The sequence below is a fragment of the Cinclus cinclus genome, chromosome 6 (assembly GCF_963662255.1).
Source record: "Cinclus cinclus chromosome 6, bCinCin1.1, whole genome shotgun sequence".
NCBI classification, from domain to species: Eukaryota; Metazoa; Chordata; class Aves; order Passeriformes; family Cinclidae; genus Cinclus; species Cinclus cinclus.
The window spans coordinates 61,899,518-61,919,895 of NC_085051.1; the positions used below are offsets into that span (position 1 = coordinate 61,899,518).

At 46.5% G+C, this 20,378-nt stretch overlaps 1 protein-coding gene across 1 annotated transcript in view; it reads right to left on the bottom strand.

Annotated features, from left to right (window-relative positions):
* Positions 1-398: 398 nt before the first annotated feature.
* Positions 399-20,378, bottom strand: part of TOGARAM1 (TOG array regulator of axonemal microtubules 1) — a 33,258-nt gene continuing 13,278 nt past the window's right edge. Inside the window, exons 10-23 of the mRNA XM_062495118.1 lie at positions 20,137-20,300; positions 19,160-19,334; positions 18,891-19,025; positions 17,038-17,143; positions 14,944-15,049; positions 14,368-14,603; positions 11,517-11,675; positions 10,457-10,583; positions 10,199-10,317; positions 5,540-5,720; positions 3,529-3,748; positions 3,168-3,254; positions 1,122-1,361; positions 399-568 (exon numbers count right to left, since the gene is read on the bottom strand). Coding sequence (XP_062351102.1) covers positions 1,138-1,361; positions 3,168-3,254; positions 3,529-3,748; positions 5,540-5,720; positions 10,199-10,317; positions 10,457-10,583; positions 11,517-11,675; positions 14,368-14,603; positions 14,944-15,049; positions 17,038-17,143; positions 18,891-19,025; positions 19,160-19,334; positions 20,137-20,300 — 2,039 coding nt within the window. The 3' untranslated portion in view covers positions 399-568; positions 1,122-1,137. The remainder of the gene's footprint in view (positions 569-1,121; positions 1,362-3,167; positions 3,255-3,528; positions 3,749-5,539; positions 5,721-10,198; positions 10,318-10,456; positions 10,584-11,516; positions 11,676-14,367; positions 14,604-14,943; positions 15,050-17,037; positions 17,144-18,890; positions 19,026-19,159; positions 19,335-20,136; positions 20,301-20,378) is intronic.

The following is a 20,378-nucleotide window of genomic DNA, read 5'->3' on the forward strand; positions in this document are numbered from 1 at the left end:
CAGCTCCCTCAGGAATTCTCCATCCCATTCCTAGCTCCATTCCCTTCCCTGGACATGCTCCAGCCCCTCCATGTCCCTTTTAAAGCGAGGGCCCAGAGGTGATCCCAGGATTGGAGGTGCCCAGCACAGGGGGACAGTCACTGCCCTGCTCCTGCTGCCACATTATTCCTGGTCCACCTTGGCACACCTGGGCTCACGTTCAGCTGCTGTCACCAGGTTCCTTTGAGCAGAGCAGCTCTTGAGCTGTTCCTCCCCACACCTTTGCAGAAATACATCCCTGTACAGAAATAAATCCCTTTATTTATATATCCCACTGTGTCCCGTGTCCAATGTGTCCAGAGAACGCAGTTGGGGAAGAAGGGTCAGGGTTCATTTTCTCCACTGCCCAGCCCTGAGACAACAAATACTGCACCAATGCCTCTGAGGGTACAAAAATACGTGTTTTTCACAAGGAGCACTGCATCACTGTGTCCAGGATTCTCTTCCACTTTTCCATGTAAAGCACGGTGCTGATGTGGCCGTGTGGTTCTTCATGAGCAATCCAGGGATAGGTCCTGGGCTGGAGCCTCTGAAGGGAAGCACAGACAGGCTGCATTGGTTCCTCCATGGCCAAGCTGCTGACAATGAGGGGAGCCAGCCCCACACTGCCCAGTTCAGCTCCCAGGCTCTCCCAGCACGGCCCAGTTCAGCTCCCAGGTTCTCCCAGCACAGCCCAGTTCAGCTCCCCAGGCTCTCCCAGTCCAGTCCAGTTCAGCTGCCCAGGCTCTCCCAGCCCAGTTCAGCTCCTCAGGCTCTCCCAGCCCATCCCAGTTCAGCTCCCCAGGCTCTCCCGGCCCAGTTCAGCTCCTCAGGCTCTCCCAGCCCATCCCAGTTCAGCTCCCCAGGCTCTCCCGGCCCAGTTCAGCTCCTCAGGCTCTCCCAGCCCATCCCAGTTCAGCTCCCCAGGCTCTCCCGGCCCAGTTCAGCTCCTCAGGCTCTCCCAGCCCATCCCAGTTCAGCTCCCCAGGCTCTCCCAGCCCATCCCAGTTCAGCTCCCCAGGCTCTCCCAGCACAGGGAACTGGGGCTGTCCGTGCCCGCACTGCCCACGGTGTGCCCGGCTCAGGTGGCTCTGCAGTTTCACCTGCAGCATGGCCATTTTACATTCCGGTCTCCAAAAGCTCCTCCAGGCTCTTCCTGATGTGTGGGGGCTGGCCCGCGGCGTGGGCCAGCAGCCCAGGGCCCATCTGTGCCCACAGGGCCTGGGCTAAGGCGGCCGTGGGCACGGAGCCGCCGGCCGAGCTGCCCAGCAGGTGCCACAGCACGGGCAGCACCTTCTGCTCCACAGCACAGGGCTTCCGTGGGTACAGCTCTGGCACCAGCTCTGCAGGAGAAAATACTCATTTCAGTTACCACTGGTATGGGATCCCTGCCTGTGACAGGGGTACAGTTCCAGCACCAGCTCTGCCAGGGTAAAATATCCATTGAAATTACAATTTATATGGGATCCCTGCCTGTGACAGGGGTACAGCTCCAGCACCAGCTCTGCCAGGGTAAAATATCCATTGAAATTACAATTTATATGGGATCCCTGCCTGTGACAGGGGTACAGCTCCAGCACCAGCTCTGCCAGGGTAAAATATCCATTGAAATTACAATTTATATGGGATCCCTGCCTGTGACAGGGGTACAGCTCCAGCACCAGCTCTGCAAGGCAGCAAGCAGGGGTCAGGATAAAAGGTTCATTTAAATTACAATTTCAATGTGATCCCTGCCTTTGAGAGGGTTTAAAAGCACTTAAATCATCTCCTCAAGCTGCTGTACACAAGAGTTTGCTGTTGCAACATCACCAGCTCTCATAAAAAAATACCAGATTTTCCCACAACCACTCCTTTTATCCTCTCCCAAGAGTTTACACAGCAGCACCAGTGCTGCTGATAATTACACTTTCCCATTAAGCTAAAAAAAAAAAGCCTAAAAGAAATAAGGGGAATTTAGGTTGGGGTCTTTTCAGTTAGGATTCTCTCTGTATCTCACAGTGTAAGGTCTGGTATTTCCAATTTCCCCTCTATCTCACAAATAAGCAGTAGATATTTAAGGAAAAAAAAAAACAGCCTTATACTGTAAATATAGAATTGTAGAATGATGGAATATCCTGAGCTGGAAGGGACCCACAATAATCCCAAGTCCAACTCCTGGCCCTGCACATATATCTATATATATATATATATATATCAAATATGTATAAAAATAAATATATGTGTTTATAGGATGAAGTATTTTCCCTACTTGGACAATTAAACCACAGATTCGTTTTGGTTGGGATAGATCCTCAAGCATGAATTCAGTGTTTCATTAACAAATGTCTCCCTCTCTGTCAGAACAGCCTCTTCTGATATGTAATAGAAACCACTCCAAAAATCCCAGCAAGAGAGGGACTGGCTAAAGGCTGTTTAACACGCTCAGAAAGTGTAAATTTAGAGATATTTCAAGAACAGCCTGGCCATTGTGTTATTGAATTCCATTTCACACAGAACTGCTCTGAAAGAGAGCCAAGGAAATGTTTGGTTCAAGCATATTTCCCATAAAGACATTCCTTACTCATTCTAAACATGGAAATTCAGCCTTTCCTAAGGAATTCCTGGCTGGGAGGCTGGGGAGGGGCTGGGCTGGAATTCCCAGAGCAGCTGTGGCTGTCCCTGGATCCCTGGAAATGTCCCAGGTTGGACATTGGGGTTGGAGCAGGTGTCCCTGCCATGGCAGGGGTGGGGTTTGAGCTCCCAAACCAGTTTGGATTGCTGGCAAGAGCATGAGGGAATGAGCACTGGGAGAGGGAATACAATGCCAGATTAAAATTATTATATGCTTAAGGTATTTATAAATGCTAATCCTTAGGATATTTAAATACATGAGGCATTTAACTGTAAATTAAATCCCTAATATATTTATAAATATTTATGAATCCCAGGTATTTATAGATCTTTCATCTGACTGTATAATACTAATACTCATATTAATACTAATCCTTTCTTTTGTCAGCAATAGCCCCAATTTCCATTAAAGAGCTGAAATGTGACAACTGCTTCCCTGAGACAGAAGGGAAGGTACAGAGCCAGCTCCACCTTGCAATTAATTTCCCTAATTAAGGAAACCCAACCAAGCAAACAAGCAAATGAAAACATCACTTTACCAGCCAGCTTTTCTGTCAGGTCCTGCTTTGCTTTCCCACTCAGGAACTGGGCTTTTGTGCAGAATGGCTGCAGGAGCAGGGAGGTGTCTAAAGGCAAAGAGAAAAACATGTTAAATTCTTAAATGGGAAATTAAATTATCTGGAAATAAACCCGATGTGGGAAAAGGTAAAGATGAATATGCTACGGAAAAATATCTACTACTGAGCAATATTGAGGCAATTTGAGTGGTGGGAATAAACCAAATGATTTTTACACAGTGTAGCAACTCTGTGAAACTCTTGGAAAGAGTAACACTTTCAATTTACAACTTAATCACCACAATTAAAACTGTTTCAAATTAAGAGAGAGGAAATTGCTTACCTAAGTGTTCACATAGAGCCTGGATAACGTTTGTGGCAGCTGCATAAATCCCTGGATTTTTGGAATTAAGGTTGTTGTCCACTATGGCAGGAATTAATATGTTGATCACAGGTGATAGATTGTCTTTGAGCAGTGGAATCATCTTGTGCAGGGCCTCCAAAGCCACCTGGTTCACTTTGCTGTTGGAGTCGTGCAAGCGAGGCTTGAAAGCATCAAAGATCTGGAAAAGCATCCAAGCAGCACTCATGGAACTGGGAATCAGTGTCTGAGGAGCAAAGCTCATTACCTGCTCTATTGTTACACCCTAACTGTCCACCTGGCAGATGATGGCTCTGCTGTCCCCAGGGGCTGGAAACAGATGTTCTGTAAGGTCCCTTCTTTCCCAAACTGCTCTGGGATTCTGGGATATGCAAATACCTGGCATCATTTTTTGAGCAAGCCAAGCAAGGTTTGCTCTTTTAACCCCGTGCTTTAATCTGATCTGAGCCCCTGCAGTGCAATGGACTCCAGGCACTGTAACTCTCACTGGGACTCAGATTTCCTGCCAGCCAGTATTTTTTAGGGAGACATGGCTCTGTTCAGCACAGGGAATGACAGAATGGTTTCAAACCCATCCACAGTTTGGATACCAGGAGGTTCCACATCAGAATTCCATCAATCCACACAAAGATATGGCACTGCTGGAGGACAAGCTTGGGTTTCCTTTCATTGTACCTATCTTTAATTTACAGCTGCTGGATGTTTCTTTCTCCTATGGAATTTCCTTTCCTTTTGGACAGGATCCTCATCCTGAGCTTTAACACAACAAATTTAGCATAATACTTTCCTCACTTCTCCCACACAAAAACTTGTAACTCTACCTCAGAGACAGTTTTACAGTTCTTCACTAATCCTTTCTGCTTTTCTCACAGTTTTTCCATATTTTGATATTTACCCAAGAGTGCCATGAAAAACAGCACAAGGATTCCAGAAATCATGGAATCACACACTGGTATGGATGGGAAGGGATGTTCAAGCCCATCCCATTCCACCCCTGCCATCATCAAGGACACTTTTCACTATCCCAAGGTGCTCCAAGCCTCATCCAACCTGGCCTTGGACACTTCCAGGGATACAGGGGCAGCCACAGCTTCTCAGGGCTTCAAAAGTGTTCAAATCTACTTTTTGAACTACTGTTCAAAAATGCCCTGAGTGAAAAATTTCACATCTTTCCTCCTGTTCCCCTCCTTTCCTCCCTTAGTGCCTCACACAGATCCCCCTGCTCTTCAATGCCCTCTGTCAATCATCCTCATTCCAAGGAAGAAACAAGACTTTTCTCAGAAAACTCAGGGACATGATGTTGGATTCCAGAAACCTGAAGGTTTTGAGATTTCTGTCATTTCTGGCACTGACCCCTGGAGAACATAGATTTTGACCTGAGGCCTTGGAGAAGGTTTCCAAATTTGGGTGATGGAGTTAAAATCACAGGGGTGCAGTTAAATAGAAGTGTGTGATTTCACATGGTGAAAGGTTTGGAATTTGGGGTTTTTATAATGCAGCAATAGGTATGGGACAGGAGGGAGGATTTGGGGTGGTGTCTCTTTTGGTGTTCATCTTCCTTCTTCTTCATGGTTTCAGGCAGTGGTTTCTGGTTTCTGGTTGGTCACTCAGTGTCACACTGAGGGTCACGGGAGTTTGGTTATTGGGTTAAAAGGATAATTAATAGAGGTGTTAATTCTCTATTGCACTGTTTAGCTTTAAGAGACCTTGTAGCAGCTGGATCTCTCTCCATTTTCCTCACTTCTGGCTGGTGCCTAGAAGTGCTGCTGAACTCTCTGCTTTTTGATAAAATGTAATAAACAACCAAGCCCGAACACGACAAAATCCATTTCCTTTGTGTACTTTTTAATCCCGGCTCTGAGTGAAGACAGAAGAGACTGAGACAAACCACGAATTAAATGCTGCAAATGTCCCAGCGCTGTCACAACCTGTGTCTAAAGCTCTTTGAATGCCAGCCCTTCCCCAGAGTTACCCTGATGATGTTGTTGAGCACCAGGGCTGGGCTGCTCTCCGTGTCCAGCTGCAGCTGCCGGACGCCGCTGATGCGCTCCCGGAAATCTTTGGCATTCAGTAAACCCACAATGTCCCTGACATACTCCTCACTGTCCAGGGCAGCTGCTCTCCTGGGGGCTTCGTGGACCTCTGTGCTGTCCCTGGGGAAAGGGAAATGTTACTCCATGAGCTGGAACAGGAGGTTCATCCCACACATTGTCTTCCCACCTAAGTGAAGTATCAGAAGTACATAGAAAGTTTCACCTTAAACACGGTGAATTAAAAATAAATCACTGTTAGATCCCAGAAACCTGAGGGGTTTGAGATTTCTGTTCTTCCTGGCACTGATCCCCTGGAGAACACTGGTTGTGACCTGAGGCCTTGGAGAAGGTTTCCAAATTTGAGTGATGGAGTTAAAATCACAGGGGTGCAGTTAAATAGAAGTGTGTGATTTCACATGGTGAAGGGTTTGGAATTTGGGGTTTTTATAATGCAGCAATAGGTATGGGACAGGAGGGAGGATTTGGGGTGGTGTCTCTTTTGGTGTTCATCTTCCTTCTTCTTCATGGTTTCAGGCAGTGGTTTCTGGTTTCTGGTTGGTCACTCAGTGTCACACTGAGGGTCACGGGAGTTTGGTTATTGGGTTAAAAGGATAATTAATAGAGGTGTTAATTCTCTATTGCACTGTTTAGCTTTAAGAGACCTTGTAGCAGCTGGATCTCTCTCCATTTTCCTCACTTCTGGCTGGTGCCTAGAAGTGCTGCTGAACTCTCTGCTTTTGATAAAATGTAATAAACAACTAAGCCCGAACACAAGGAAATCCATTTCCTTTGTGTATTTTTTAATCCTGACTCTGAGTAAAGATAAAAAAGACTAAAACAAACCACTATCTAAGTGATGCAAAACTCCCAGTGCCATTACAAACCACCTAACAGTAATTGTTGTACCCAAAGTCTTATACCCATTCTGCTCCAAATGCAGCTGGTTTTGTTACCAGGAACAATTGGGAACTTCCCTTGCATCAGTGGGTCACAACCCCCAAAACTTACTGTAGTTTATTTCTTTATTCCCAGAGTTACCTCAGCAACACTCTGTGCTGAGGTGAAAACCCAACAGCTCTTCCTAGAAGATTTAGGAACTAATTTTCTGTGGCACCTGATCTCCTTAAGAGAGCCATGGAAAGAATTATAAAACCTCTGGAAACACCTCTCTGTCCAGGTATTTCCAGACCATCCAAGCAGTCATTACCTCACTCCTAATTCCTGAACACAACACTTGGATGGGGAATGGTCAAAAGTTATCGGTAAATGCAGAATCAGTTCTTATTTTGAACTGTGGTGAGTGTGTTAAAGAAATCTGGTCCTGAAGATGCAGTTTTTGGCTCGCTTTAAATTTGGGGGTGCTACTTTTTCAGTTCATTGAATCACAAACCATGGAATGGTTTGGGTTCAAAAGGACCTCAAACCCCACCCAGTGCCACCCCTGCCATGGCAGGGACACCTCCCACTGTCCCAGGTGCTCCAACCCCAATGTCCAACCTGGAACTGGGCACTGCCAGGGATCCAGGGGTAGCCACAGCTGCTCTGGCAATTCCACCCTGTGCCAGAGCCTGCCCACTCTGCCAGAAAGGATCCAGTGAAGTGTCCTGGGGTGATCCGTGGTGTTCGTGTATTCCAAACCTATCTCAGCCAGGGACCCTGTGGGTGTGGTGCTGTCCTGGGTGTTGGTAAATCCCCCTCACCCAGGCACTTTGTGGGATTTCTTTGTCTGGTGTTGGCTTTGCAGTTGCTTGCTCTTTGCCCAGGCAGAGGTTCTTTCTTCTTCCCTTTTTGGGTTCATTTTTGGTTTTTCCCTCATCTTGGAGGGACTGCAGTGAGTGAATCTGAGCTGCCTTTAGGATGAATTCTGTGGGTTCCTGTCCACAGCTGAGGAATCCCAGCAGGAGCAGAGCAGCCCCACACCCCTGACAGCAATGGGTATTTCCAGCATTTTGGGTCTGATAGCAATGGGTATTTCCAGCATTTTGTGTCCCTTCCTTTTCCTGGGAAGTTTATGAGATTTAGCACGTTTCTATCTAGCAGTTATTTACATTTTTCCCCCTGCCTGTTGGCATTCTGTTAATAAACTGTTTGTTTTTGGTTTTTTTTCACTTCTATCTCCTCATATCTCATTCCCTACTGACAGAAAGGGATTGATTGGAATCAAGAGGAGGTTGCTCATTTCAGAGTGCAACCTGAACTGTCTCAAAGCAAGACAAGGTGACGCTGCTGGGGAGGCCCCAGCACAGAGGGTGGGAGGTGACAAACTCTCCTCACTGATGGAAGCACTGGGAAATGGGAAGCAGCTCTGTGGAGCCCTGCATGGGGAGCCATGGAAGCTGCTGAAGGACAAGGTGGATGCAGGCAGGCTGCAGAGCTGAAAGCCTCCAGCTGGCTCTGGACATCCCTGAGCCAGCACCCTCCCTCTGCACTGGTCAGTGGGAATGGCTGGAAAGACAGAAAAAGGGCAATTGGAGGCACAGAGGGAAAGTGATTTTGGCTGCTGGACAGTGGCAGGACACCACTGGCCAGGGAGAGGGGCTGACAGTGAAAGTCCATCCTGTGCCAGGGGGCTGGGCTGGGGAGGAGCATCACAGCCATGGACAGCTGGGTCAGGCTGCAAGGGTGAAGTGTCATAGGTACATGTTGGGGAAGATGAAACAGGAAAACCTTATCAATATGACTGCCTGGCAAAAGACTTTGAGAATATGGAAACTATAAGGGAGATTGAAACGAAAGCAATCTTTGAGATACCAAACCTGAGTTACTGAACAGCTGAAAACAACAGAATGGGCAGCTGGGAGTGATCCCCTCTGGATTGAACAATTCCCTCTGCCTGCACACAGCTCCAGGGGGGTCAGAGCAGACCCTGCCAGCCTGGCAGAAGGGTCCAGAGAGGAGTTTTTAGGGTTTGAAATGTAACACAGCGTGGTAATGTAATGATTCTTATAGGCTGTGTGTAAATGCTGTAGGATTTGTATTTTGTATTAGATAGGTCAGTGAAAATTAGAATATTCAACACAGAAGAAAATGTATTGTTTTGCAATGGGAACCTCGCTCTCTTACTCTCTTACTATTGTTTTTACTCTTTGTGCTCTTGCTCTTACACCTACTCTTATTCTTGCTCTCCAGCTCTCTGGTGCCTGCTCCGAGCTGTGCCTGGCAGCTCCCAGCAGGGCCCTTGCACCCAGACCCTTTGCCATAAACCACAAGTTCCAAGACCTGCCTTCAGAGATCTCTCATCTCCGTCCATCCCGACCGTCCTACCCTCCATTGCTCCTACAGGTACATCTGGACTGCACACAAGGCAGAGTTATTTCTTCCCTGGTGGGTCCATGGGGCCTCAGGTCATCGGGGAAGAGATGCCACCTCCAAGTGGGCACGAGAGCAAGGGGTGGCCTTTACCATGGCCACTGTCCTGGGTAATCCATGACCGATCCATGAAATGTGAGCTGGCACCAAGGCCAAGGGGGAGCCCTGTGATTTGGGGTCTCTATAACTATGGGGAGCCCTGTGGTGCACATGGGGGGACGGGAGGAAGGACTGGATGAATCCTGCCTCGAGCAGAGACAAACCCATGCATGGGGCTGTCCCTGCTCAGGGGCCTGGCTGCACCTGGGGGGATGCAGATGTGCTGTGTGTACCTCAGGGGGATTTCACCTGGGGTACATTATTCCTGTAATAATTCCTGGGTGCCCCTGGCTGCTGAATGGCACTGCCACTGCATGATTTAACTGCGTGGGCTGCTCCAGTCCTGTCAGTCACAGTGAACTACTGGGATATCCTGGATGGGCAGTGACCACTGGAATAACTGTACTTGTATATACTTACATGTATAATGTATAGATATGTGTGTTTAAAGTTCAAATGTGCTCATTTGGGCATCAATCACACGATATGGAATAACAGGTGGAATGTCCTGGGGTAATCAGTAATGTCATTATGTTCATATCTATCTGAGCCCAAAAATTGCTACTTAATCTCCAAGACCTAAAAAGGGTCAATATAAAATCTGTAAGAAGATAAAACAAAACTACAAGTGGTGAGAGTATGATCTAAACCCTCCAGCATCCCCAGTCAGGGTCTAAGTCTTTGGTGTCCACAGTTGTGTACAAGTGAGTAATCTGTGCTGTGGCTCCAACCAGGAATGGCTCCTCCATGAGTCTGAAAAGCAACATCTTAGATGATGCTGACATGGATCCATTGGATCTACATTGCCCAGAGAAGCTGTGGCTGCCCCTGGATCCCTGGCAGTGTCCTGGTTGCACACTGGGGGTTGGAGCCACCTGGGACAGTGGGAGGTGGCCCTGGGTGGGCTTTGAGGCCCCTTCCAACCAAAACCACTCCATAATTCTGTGATTCCATACTGTGAATTCCAGGTGTTTTGTGTACAGTGTGTATTTCATAGATGGTCAACAGACAAATTAACTTCAAAATGCACAAAGCCATTTAATATAAGCATTCACTCTAAGAGTTTCTCTGGAACAGGTCAAGACTTTCCTTTTGCTTCAGGGATGTTTAACTCTCCCCGCCCTGTGTGGCTGTTTCTGTGCTCCCTCCTTGGCCAGGTTCCTTACAGGATAAGCACTGGAGCTCATTACCTGTCTGGGATGATGGGAGCATCTCTGCAAGTAGAGGACGACCTCAAATGTCCAACATTTCCAGTCTGGGAACGCCTTCCTTTGGCTGAGGGTGTATCCAAGGGCATCTCCCCCAGGCCCTGCACAAAGGGACAGCAGGAACTCATGGAACAAGGGAACCACAGGGAATTGTGGTGCAGTGCTGGAATTGTCTACACCCAACAGCCCCCAGGACGCATCCACCTGCCCCAGGTGTTACACAGGAGCTCTCCCACACACCTTCTCTCGTAGGCTGCCAACAGTTTCCTTAATGTAAGGCAAATCCTTGGCTGGCACAAACTTCTCCAGCATTTTATCCAAGTCAGGGTGAGCCAACATGCTGAAGAGCATCCTCCTCCCGTAGTACCTGCAGGGAGAGCACCAGGAACAGGGACTGGCTGTCACTGGGGCATTGCAGGTGTGTGATTCCAAAATGGAAAGGTGCAGGGAAATGGTGTCCAAGGAAGGGAATGGAGAATTCCTGAGGGAGCTGGGAAGGGGCTGAGCCTGGAGAAAAGGAGGCTCAGGGGGGACCTTGTGGCTCTGCACAACTCCCTGACAGGAGGGGACAGCCGGGGGGGATTTGGGATTTGGGATTTGGGATCTGCTGCAGGGAACAGGGACAGGAGCAGAGGGAACGGCCTCAGGCTGGGCCAGGGCAGGCTCAGGGTGGCCACAGCACGAATTTCCCCATGGAAAGGGTGCTCAGGGATTGGCAGGGGCTGCCCAGGGAGTTTTGGAGTCGCTGTTACTGGAGGTCTTTTCCAGCCTCTGTGATTCCATGACTCTAAGATTGCTGTTGACATGAGTACCCAGACCCCTTTCCATCCTCACCCAGAGGATGTGCTCAAGGATCACTTTAATTAACTGAGCAAATTTATGAGAACAGCCTTCCAGTTCTGCTAGCTTGTACCAGAGTGCTCCAGCCTTGTCACGGATCAGATCCAAGCGTGGATCCCAGAGCCAGCATTCCCTGTGCGGCTGCATCTCCTCTGTGCCCAGCACAGCAAGTCCTTGATCCCCTCTCCCCCTGCAGCAGGAGGTATCCAGGTGATTCCTGCCTCAGGCACTATCCCAACAGTCCTGCAGTGCTGGGATAATGACTGCACCCAAAGGTTTGTTTGGAAGGGATCTTCAATCCCATCCCCTTCCGTGTCTGCCAGGGGCAGGGACACCTCCCACCAACCCAGGGCGCTCCAAGCCTCACCCAACCCTTACAGCTCCCCGAGGCTTTTCCCATCCTAAAGGATGCAGAGCACACTCAGAGGCAGCTGGGCTGTGTCCCTGAAGGAATACTCACCGTGTCTGCTGGGAGCTGTCCTGGACAAACCTGGCTGTGGCCGGGAGCAGCCGCTCAGCCACGGGCTTGGCTCCGGCCAGGACGCGCTCGGGGCCCAAGCGCTCCACGATGTTCCCCAGGTGCTGGGCTGTGCATCTCCTCACGGCTGAGTGCAGGTGGCTGGGGAGGACACAGGGCTGAGGGTCAGGCCCTGCAGGGGCTGCTCCCAGCATTCACCCTCCCTACCAAACAAAGCCTTGCAAACACAGGATCCTGAGCGCTTGGGCCAGAAGGGAGCTCCGAGCCCGTCCCGTTCCGCCCCTGCCGGGGACGGGGACACCTTCCACTACAATTATTCTTGTTGGATACAGGCAGGGAGGTTTTAGGATTTCGGTTCTAGTTTTCCTTCAAATAATTTTATTTTCTGAAGCATATGGCTGTTCTTTCAATGAACTCCAGGAAAAAGCAGTCCCTGTGCTCAGAGACACATCCTTGGCATTTGATAACACTGTAAAATTGACTACAGCAGTGTTCAATCGACTTCTAAAGATCCTGCAGGAGTCTCATGATCCCTGCTTTGTACAAAATAAACACCTTTTCTGATGCAAAGGAGAGAACGGCCACAATCAGCTTTGAAACTCACCCAGCCAATGACCCTTTTATCTAAATCCTGCTGCCTCTGCTGATCCCACTCGTGCTCAAGAACAAAATCCCGCAAACTCTTATCGTCTCCAATTTTGTATTTGGATTAAAAATGCTACTTTGAGGACTATTTGTAACTCCTGCTACACTCATAAGGGGAAAACAAGAATTGTGAGGCTGAGAGACACCACTCCATGAAGCAAACAAGCCCCTGCTCATGGAAACAGCTGGGAAACATTTGTGTGCACACAACGCCTTAAACACAGTGCATACAGGTAAGAAACAGGATTTTCAAATTCCTGAAGAAAAATCACTCTCAGCTCTATCCCTGGAATCATGCTCTTGGATCATGAATTTGCTCACAGAATCCCAGACTGGTTTGGGTTAGGAAGGGACCTTAAAACTCATCTTGTTCCAGCCTGCCACGGGCAGGGACACCTCTCACTGGAATTATTCTTTTTAGCAAAGTCAAACCCATCTCTGGAGCTGATGAAGAATCTAGTCAGGGTTGCCAGCATTAAAATCATGATCACGGCAAGCTTTAAAGGAGCTGAGCAGGAACCAGGTACATTTTTAAAGGTCTCATGAATTATAAGTGACACCATAATTGAAGGATTATGTTGTGGTGAATTTAAGCAACTCAGCCCAATTTAGAGAGAACGTCCCTTGTGGAATTGCAGCTGTGTCAGACAACCCTCTTAATTTCCTACAGAGACACAAACTCCCCCTTTGAAGGGTAATTCCATATTCCTGATCACAGCCTGTGGAGCTGGAGCTGCCCTGTGCTGACACAGCCAGAGCTTCCTGAAGCCAGGCCTGGAAAAGCTGCACCTTGAGGCCATGCCCTGATGTGTTACCCATGAAAAACATCCTGTACCCCGTGAGTTAGGAAAGTCTGAGCTGTGAACAAATGCTGTGTTCAGCCTCACAGCTCAATTCTGATGCCTTCAGAGAGCAGAAAACCTATACAAACTCACAAACTGAAGGGGGAAAATCCCTACAGAAAACCCCTCAGCAGGTGAGTTTGAATCTGCCAGGGAAGGTGGGGAGGTCTCACAGTGACAATTCTGCCCAGGAGGGCCAAGGGTCTCTGAGGCCAAGAAGGAAGAACCCAAACAGGGCACTTCCCTTTGCTGCTGAATGAAAGCCAGGGGCAGCTACTGCCTGCTGCTCCTAAATGAACAAAATCACAGAATCAGCCTGGTTTGGGTTGGGAAGGACCATAAATCCACGGACAGGGACACCTTCCACTATCCCAGGTTGCTCCAAGCCCTGTTCAGCCTGGCCTCGGACACCTCCAGGGATGGGGCATCCATCCCAAATCAGTCTGAATCCCAGTAAATCACAAAAGAATTAAAATCCCAAGGCTGATTTTGCCTTTCAGTTTAAAGAGCAGGACACTGCAGTAGAGCTGTCAGGAGACAGAATTCATGTATCCCACAACAATCAGCTTTCCAGGAAAGAAAAGAGAACATTTTGAATCAAGGCTAACTCTGAGGATTGGAGCTGTGCAGGAAACCTGTGGAGAGATTTGGAATGGAGCACCTGAAGTGTGTCATGAAGGGAAATGTGGCCTGGGAAATGTCACCAAGGGGTGGCAGGGAAGCACCAGGGGCTGCACACAGCTCAGATGTGGTGAGCAGTGAACGAGGATGGAATGAGAAAACAGACTGAACAGGGCCAGGGAAAGAAGGGAATTAACTCCAGAAAAGAATGGCCACCAACACTAAACAGGAAATTAAAATGCAGACACAAAGGCACAGCCTAGAGAGGAGGAATCAAGCAAGATAGATGCAGCTAGAGAGCTGTGTTATAAATCAGTTTTCTAAATAAAGAGGGGTGCTGACAACTGGCCAAGGCAGGAATTGACTGCAGAGCAAAGGAGGAAAAGAAAGAACATTATGTCAGCTCTACCAGGCAAAGCAAAACAGCAGCTCCCCAAGAATACACAGTAACAGCAAATAAAATCACTGAAGTGGTGCAAAACAGCCAGAAAATACACCAAGCTCCAAAATCAACAGCCAACCTCTTACATAATGCACAGAAAGGAACAGAGGGGCTTTAATTCCATTTATGCCAGCAAACATTGCCTTGGGTAGAGGTTTAGCACAGCTGATTGACTGGATTTTCAAACTTCTGTCTACAGTACTAGGACTTGATGTTATGAAACCTACATTTGAAAATTTGACTCTATTCACAGTATTCTTTATAAAGTCTTTATAGGAATTACCTTTGCCCTCCATTTATAAGAGAACAAAGTGCACGTGCTGGAGTCACATTATTAACCATGGCCTTCAGTGCCTTGTCTACCTCTTCCCTTATAAAAGTGTTGGATTCCCCAGCTTTGTGCAAAAGGACTTTTACTGCATTATCTAGTTCTTGATCCATGCTCTTTTTCAGGTGGGTGAACAAATCCCCTAAACAGACCACAGCAGCTCGAGAAACACCTGAGCGTAAATTCTTGACCTGCACACAGGAAAAACCCAAAAAACAATGAATAATGTTTATCAGAGAGACTTTAAAATTAATATTCATGTTTGCCCTTTGTCATTTTTAAGTAACATTACAAGCAACTGAGAAACAGATTTCTAACTTGATTCACAACGGGTGAGAATTAAAATACACACTCATAAAAATGTTATAAAGTTAAAATCTACATTTTCTCAGCCTCTGAGTCTCAAATCATCCTTGAGACTGCCTAGTTGAGGAAAACTCACCAGAGGTGAGCATAAATCACTTCAGAGAGCTATAAAATACAAATATACACACAGAGAGCCAGTGGAATATTCTGATAGGAAAATTTAACCTCTTGAGCCACAGCCAGAGTTGTTTCATGGAGCTTTGCAGTCAGAATAGGGGCATGGTAGGCAGACAAGCACCTGACAAAGTTCAGACCTTCAATTTTCTTCTCCCTGTGCAAAAAAATAATATTTAAACTCCATCCATTTGAAAAGTCCCATTAAAATATTCAAGAGTGGAATTTTAAGGAATCAAATAGCCAACAAATCAGATAGTAAAATAAAGCAATGAGAAATAATCCCAGAATGGTTTGGGTTCAAAAGGACCTCAAATCCCACCCAGTGCCACCCATTCCATGGCAGGGACACCTCCCACTGTCCCAGGTGCTCCAAGCCCAATGTCCAACCTGGCCTTGGGCACTGCCAGGGATCCAGGGGTAGCCACAGCTGCTCTGGCAATTCCACCCTGTGCCCACCCTCCTAGCCAAGAAATGAGGTAGGAAACTCTTCCCAAACACATCTTTCTTTTCCTGTGGGACTGTTCCAGCACAGCAGCCTCTCAGCAGTGTCCCACACTTCTGTCCCCAGCTGGCTCCAGTGGCAATTAAAGGATTTATCCTTTAAATTTAAATTTAACCCTTCCCCAAATTGAAGGCAGCAGCTCTGTAAGGACATCCCAAGTGAGGAAGCACCAAAGAGATGCTTTGATTGCACACAGAGCACCAGGAAGGAGCTGCTAATTAATTAATTAATAATTGCACACAGAACACCAGGAAGGAGCTGCTAATTAATTAATTAATAATTGCACACAGAACACCAGGAAGGAGCTGCTAATTAATTAATTAATAATTGCACACAGAACACCAGGAAGGAGCTGCTAATTAATTAATTAATAATTGCACACAGAACACCAGGAAGGAGCTGCTAATTAATTAATTAATAATTGCACACAGAGCACCAGGAAGGAGCTGCTAATTAATTAATTAATAATTGCACACAGAACACCAGGAAGGAGCTGCTAATTAATTAATTAATAATTGCACACAGAGCACCAGGAAGGAGCTGCTAATTAATTAATTAATAATTGCACACAGAACACCAGGAAGGAGCTGCTAATTAATTAATTAATAATTGCACACAGAGCACCAGGAAGGAGCTGGTGCCCTCTCCAGCCCTTAGACTCTGAAGGCTCAGTTCCCAGCCCTAATGGACAAAACTCATTTAATCCCAAATTTGACTGAACCCCATCATTTTTCTCCTTTCTCACTCACAGTCCCCTCATTATTTTTGACTTTATGTCACAATACAGATAGGACTCTTGATTCTTCATGCAGAAAATGCCCATCTTGAATGTTATACCTTATTTCTGTACAGTTTTCTAGGACTTTGTCTTTAATTGGTTCATAACTTTCTTGGCATTCAATTCATTGGTTGGTAAATGGCATTTTACCTTTCTATTTTTGGATAGTTTTTTTTTTTTTTCTTTTCATGGATTCTCATGAGAAATGGCATTTTACCTGTATATCAAATGTTTCTATTTTTGGATAGATTACACATTTTTTTATGTATATCTCCTGGGAAATGGCATTTTACCTGTGTATCAGATTTTTTCTATTTTTGGATAGCTTACATAACGTTTTCATGGATTCTCATGGGAAATGGCATTTTACCTGTCTATCAATTTTTTTCTGTTTTTGGATAGTTTACATATTTTTTCATGGATTCTCATGAGAAATGGCATTTTACCTGTATATCAAATGTTTCTATTTTTGGATAGATTACACATTTTTTTATGTATATCTCCGGGAAATGGCATTTTAGCTGTGTATCAAATTTTTCTGGTTTTGGATAGATTACACATTTTTTTCAGGGATTCTCATGGGAGACATCTTTTGTTATTACAGATGCAATCTATCCACTCTACAAGAACAGAGAGTTGATTATGAAAACTCTCATTCCCCTGATTTTTCCAGCTGGGAACTTACAACCTAGCTGTTAGCTAAAATAGCAGTGCCTAAACCATATTTTATAAAGCCTTTATAATAAAAATATTTTTAAATACAATCTTTTTAAAGCTTTTATAATACCTCTACCTGTGTGCAAGCACACGAGCCCCATTTTTCAGTGTGTCACAGAGATCTCTGCCCCATGCACTCACTCACCAGTCGTGGTCAGCCAGCAGTGCCAGTGCCTCTGCCAGTGCTGAGTCAGGCCTGGGGAAGGGCTGCAGCTCACCAGGGTCCAGCACCTCGGGGCTCTGTGTCACCTCTGGGGACAGGGACACACCATCAGCACCTCTGCCAGCTGCACCCAGCCCCAGCAGGGACATGGGATCAGCACAAAATGCTGCTACGGGAAAAAGCGTTTGCCAAAGACACACAGTTCTGGTGGTGGATTTTAGAAACCTGGAATTTTGGAGGTTTTTGTGGTTTTTTGGCACTGACCAGGATGTGGAAAAAACCTCCTGTTCCTAACCCAGCAGCCAGCAATAACTCCCTGTGTGCCATTGTGGGGACACGCTCTCCACGTTGTGAGGAAATGGCAAAATCATTGTGAAGAAATGACACGCACTGTGCTGGTTTGCAAAGCAGGGTGTTCCCAGCAGTGTGTGTTCTATCCCAGCTGTTAAACCAGCTGGGACAGTGATCTTTATCCTTCCCACAGCCCATCCTCCCTCCAGGAGATATCTCCTGTTAATGGCCACTGAGTCCCACTGCACGGCTGAGAAAATTCCATCGTCCCACTGGGAGATGCTCCACCCAGGGGCAGGAGCCAAGCATTTCCTACCCGGATCAAATCTGAGATTTGGGACATCAGAGCAGCCTTTTCCCACTGGATCCCAGGGGAAAACCAGACCCTTCCACATCATCACTGGAGCTTTGGAGGAAACCTGCACCTTCCCCAGGAGCACTGCTCCAACAGAACCACATCTGTCACTGCAGGAGGATGCGGCCACCATTTAATGGGACTGCTCCAACACCCTGAGTGACTGACGGGGTCAGCTTGGATTCTCACTCTGACAGTGCTTTGGGTTGGTTTTTGTATTTCTGTATTTCTATTTTATCTGGTACAGAACTGTCCTTCCTGTTCCTGTACCTCTGCCTGAGAGCTCCTTAATTTCAAAATTATAATGATTTATAGGGAGGGGGTTTGCATTTTCCATTTCAAGACAGGCTCCTGCCTTCCTTAACAAACACCTGTCTTTCAAACCACAACATAAATGACTCCCAAAAATCAAATCCAAATTACTGCACATGGGTCAGGGGTCGAAAAAAGCTAAAAGATTTCCCAGAATGTAAAACCTAAAAGAACTCACAGGAATGTTTGAATATGTACAACCTTATGAATATATATGTAACCAGTGTAATGAAAAAAGGTACATAAGAAAATTGTTTTAAGCTCAAGGTGAGCTTCTGGCAGTTTGCCAGGCACCCCAGCGCTGGATATTGTTTTATCCCTTATTAAACTTCTCAAAATTGTAAAAGTGAGTCTTGTTTCTCACAAGAGCTTCATTCATGTAAAGTCAATTTTGCACACAACCTTCACTTTTAAGAGTTACAAACAAAAAGGTAGTGGTTGTTTAATGGAAAAACAGCTGCACAGTGTGCTAATAACATCTTAAACCTTGAAGAGACACTTGAGAAATTCTGGCCACCTTTGAGCACCATCAGTAGGAACTCTTAACATTTTTCTACTGCTTATTTTAAAGGCAATTCAGTGCCAAAAAGTAAGAAAAGTGGTTTTGGGGACAGGAGGGAGTCACTTTGCTGCTAATGAATTGTATCATTTCAGATCCTGATCAAACTAAAACCCTCTGATGTTTCATCAATCTCCCAAACAGATTCTAGATGAAAAATGATCAACTGAATCTGCAATAAGCAATGAAATCCCCCCCAGCCCCATGGTGCTGATCTTCCAGAGCACCTCAGGACTGTCCACTGCACAAATAAATTCTATTTTGGAAGTGTCCCACTCCCCCCACCCAAATATCTGAAGAGTTTACTGTCCATCTTACCAGAATCTAGCAAAGATGAACACTTTGACCTCTTCAAACTGGATGTTCTTCTCAGGGAAGGGTTCAAGGCCACGTTTTCTAAGGACAAAGATCCATTTCTTGGTGATGTCAATAAATCCCCACAGAGATTAAACCCTAGGAAATAAGGAAATGTCCAAACTACAATAAAACCAATCAGAACCAAATTAAACCCCAGTATTACCAGCCCTGATTTCCATTCAGCAGCACTGAACAGGGAATATTCATTTAGGACAAACCCTCATCCTCACTTTCTGCTGTGAGTTTCTCTGGTTCACTCATACTCAGTCTTATCCTTTCCCAAGGGAATTCTTCCTTCCCTTCCAAGGTTTTCCCTTCCTGCTGCTCTTTATGGTTGTGTTCTTTGTCTTCTTTCCTCTTCCTCCTCAGCTTCTCCTGAGCAGATTTTGACAAGGTCACTTTTATCTGCAAAAAAAGATCATGCATAAGTTACTCCAGAACTGATTCCCCAGTTCCTGATGCTGGCGAAGGTCAGCATGGAAAATCTGGATTTTCTCTGATCCGACCCTTCTCTCTCATGTGTTTATGGCCCTTTTTGTGCCTCAGGAAAACTCAGCAAATAAATGTCATCCAGTTAAATTTAAATTCAGTTTAATAAATGGAATCCATTTACTCCTTTGAATTTGATCCTGCCAAGGGTTCACATCTTCAGTGGAAATCAGAAATTAAGACACTGTTAATCATTAACTTCAAGTTTTAATGTGCTTCAAATGTTATTTTAAAGGCTTGCAGAAGGAGTTTCATTTTGATGTTTTTTACTTTGTATCCCACTTCACTCAGATAAATCTTGCTCCATTTACATTTGTGAACAGTATTTAACAAACAGCACCACTCCTCAGAAACCAGATGATGGGCAAATATTCAGGAAGGCTTTTAAGAAAAACTTTTTGGAGCTGGATTAATTCATCCCTGGGGAAAACAAGACCTGATCCAACCCAGGCAATCCCTCCTTCCACATCTGCACCTGCTATGGGAGTCAGGGAGGGCATTTCTCAGCTCCACTCTTTCCTTCTCCAGGGATTCGAGCACAGTGGGAAGCTCCTGGCACATCCATTTGCCATCCAGGTGGCACCAAAAGGAAAATCAGGAGCAGCAGCTCGATGGCTTTGGCTGTCCCAGTCAAACTCCTGTGAGCCTGTGACTGAGCAGGGCTGCTCTCACTCCCACACCACCAGCACGAGAAGGCACCAGGCTGTGCAGTCCTTACCTGTCCTTCATTCCCTGCATGGCAGTGGGAATGGGAAGTGCTGCTCTGCTGGAAGCTTCTCCCTGGGGCTGGCTCAGCTCCCTCCCTGGCAGCCTGGGCATCGCCATTGGCCACACAGGGCATGGACTGGCTGGGAGCTGGGGCAGGAGGGCTCCCAAAAACACCTGGAGGGCAGAACATGGGGTCACAGACTGGTTTGGGATGGAAGCATTTCATTCCAGGGATGCCATGGCTGGAACTGT